The sequence below is a fragment of the Protobothrops mucrosquamatus genome, unplaced genomic scaffold (assembly GCF_001527695.2).
Source record: "Protobothrops mucrosquamatus isolate PMUCROS unplaced genomic scaffold, P.Mucros_1.0 scaffold28, whole genome shotgun sequence".
In the NCBI taxonomy this organism is placed as follows: Eukaryota; Metazoa; Chordata; class Lepidosauria; order Squamata; family Viperidae; genus Protobothrops; species Protobothrops mucrosquamatus.
Genome location: NW_015386413.1, coordinates 1,782,984 through 1,784,364, shown reverse-complemented (window position 1 = coordinate 1,784,364; position 1,381 = coordinate 1,782,984). Strand labels below are relative to the sequence as shown.

Here is a 1,381-nt window from a genome sequence, read left to right as displayed (position 1 = left end):
CTTCCTTCCTTCCCTCACTCTTCCTTCCTTCCTTCCTTCACCCATCCTTTCTTCCTTCCTTCCTTCCTTCCTTCCTTCCCTCATCCATCCTTCCTTCCTTCCCTCCCTCATCCATCCTTTCTTCTTTCCTTCTTTCCTTCCCTCACCCATCCTTCCTTTCTTCCTTCCTTCCCTCACCCATCCTTTCTTCCTTCCTTCTTTCCTTCCTTCCTTTCCTCACCCATCCTTCCTTCCTTCCTTCCTTCCCTCACTCTTCCTTCCTTCCTTCCTTCACCCATCCTTTCTTCCTTCCTTCCTTCTTTCCCTCATCCATCCTTCCTTTCTTCCTTCCTTCCTTCCTTCCTTCCCTCCCTCCCTCCCTCACCTTTCCTTCCTTCCTTTCTTACCCCTTCCTTCCTTCCTTCCTTCCTTCCTCCTGTCTGTCTATCCATCTCTCTGTCTATCTGTCCTGCAGAAAAGAACCAGTTTTCCTTCACTTCCATATTGTTTTGCTTCAGATTAAAAGAGATCCAGATGAGCGAATACGACGCCTCAACTTACGAAAGGTTTTCTGGCGCTGTTCGAAGACAAGTTCAGTCCCTGCGAATTATTCTGGATAACTTACAGGTAATAATCGTGTCGTCATTTTTGATCCGTGTTTTTTCTCTCCTCCTGTATCCTCCAGCCTTCTGCACAGGCGACCTCCCTCCACTGTGTTTTAAGAAATCATTTGTTTCCATGTTCTGGGCAGGAGAAAGGGGGGGGTTTTTTGGAAACAGAAGGCTGCAGGGATCCGTCCGAGGGGTTAATCAACTATCTCTTTGCGGGTCCCACTTGAAGTTTTCTAGCAATAGTGGCCTAACTAAATAGGGTTTGTTATAAGCGGGAATCGTACGATGCAATGGGATGATGAAAAGCTGACAAATAAATAAATTACATTAATACTGGTCTTAAAGCTGTCGTGAGCATTACAGCCTGAACGCTAGACTCCAAGTATTGTTAAGTAAGTTGTATGCCAACAAAGGAGAATATTTGTAGCTTAGGGTTGACGCGAGGGGTCCTTGGTGCTCTATGAGCTTCGTTGTTTTTATTACCCAACTAGGGAGAATCACCAGTGCTAGAGGATGAGGAGGGGAGGAGGAGGAGAAGGAGATGACAGTAGTGGTGGTGGTCCATGATGCTGTCTGAGCTTGGTTTTTCTCTTGCAGACGTTTCATGACCCAACTAGGGAACATCATCAGTGCTAGAAGGGAGGAGGAGGACTGTGGGGTCCTTGGTGCTCTCTGAGCTTGGTGGATTTCTTGCAGATGTTGCATGACCCAACTAAGGAATATCATCAGTATTAGAAGGGGAGGAGGAGGAGGAGGAGGAGGAGGAGGAGGAGGAGGAGGACTGTGGGTTC

The 1,381-nt window shown here is 47.4% G+C and overlaps 1 protein-coding gene across 1 annotated transcript in view; it reads left to right on the top strand.

Moving 5' to 3' along the window:
• VWA8 (von Willebrand factor A domain containing 8) overlaps positions 1 to 1,381 on the top strand; it is a 105,359-nt gene that overhangs the window by 84,398 nt on the left and 19,580 nt on the right. The window contains exon 40 of the mRNA XM_015811056.1: positions 498 to 606. Coding sequence (XP_015666542.1) covers positions 498 to 606 — 109 coding nt within the window. The remainder of the gene's footprint in view (positions 1 to 497; positions 607 to 1,381) is intronic.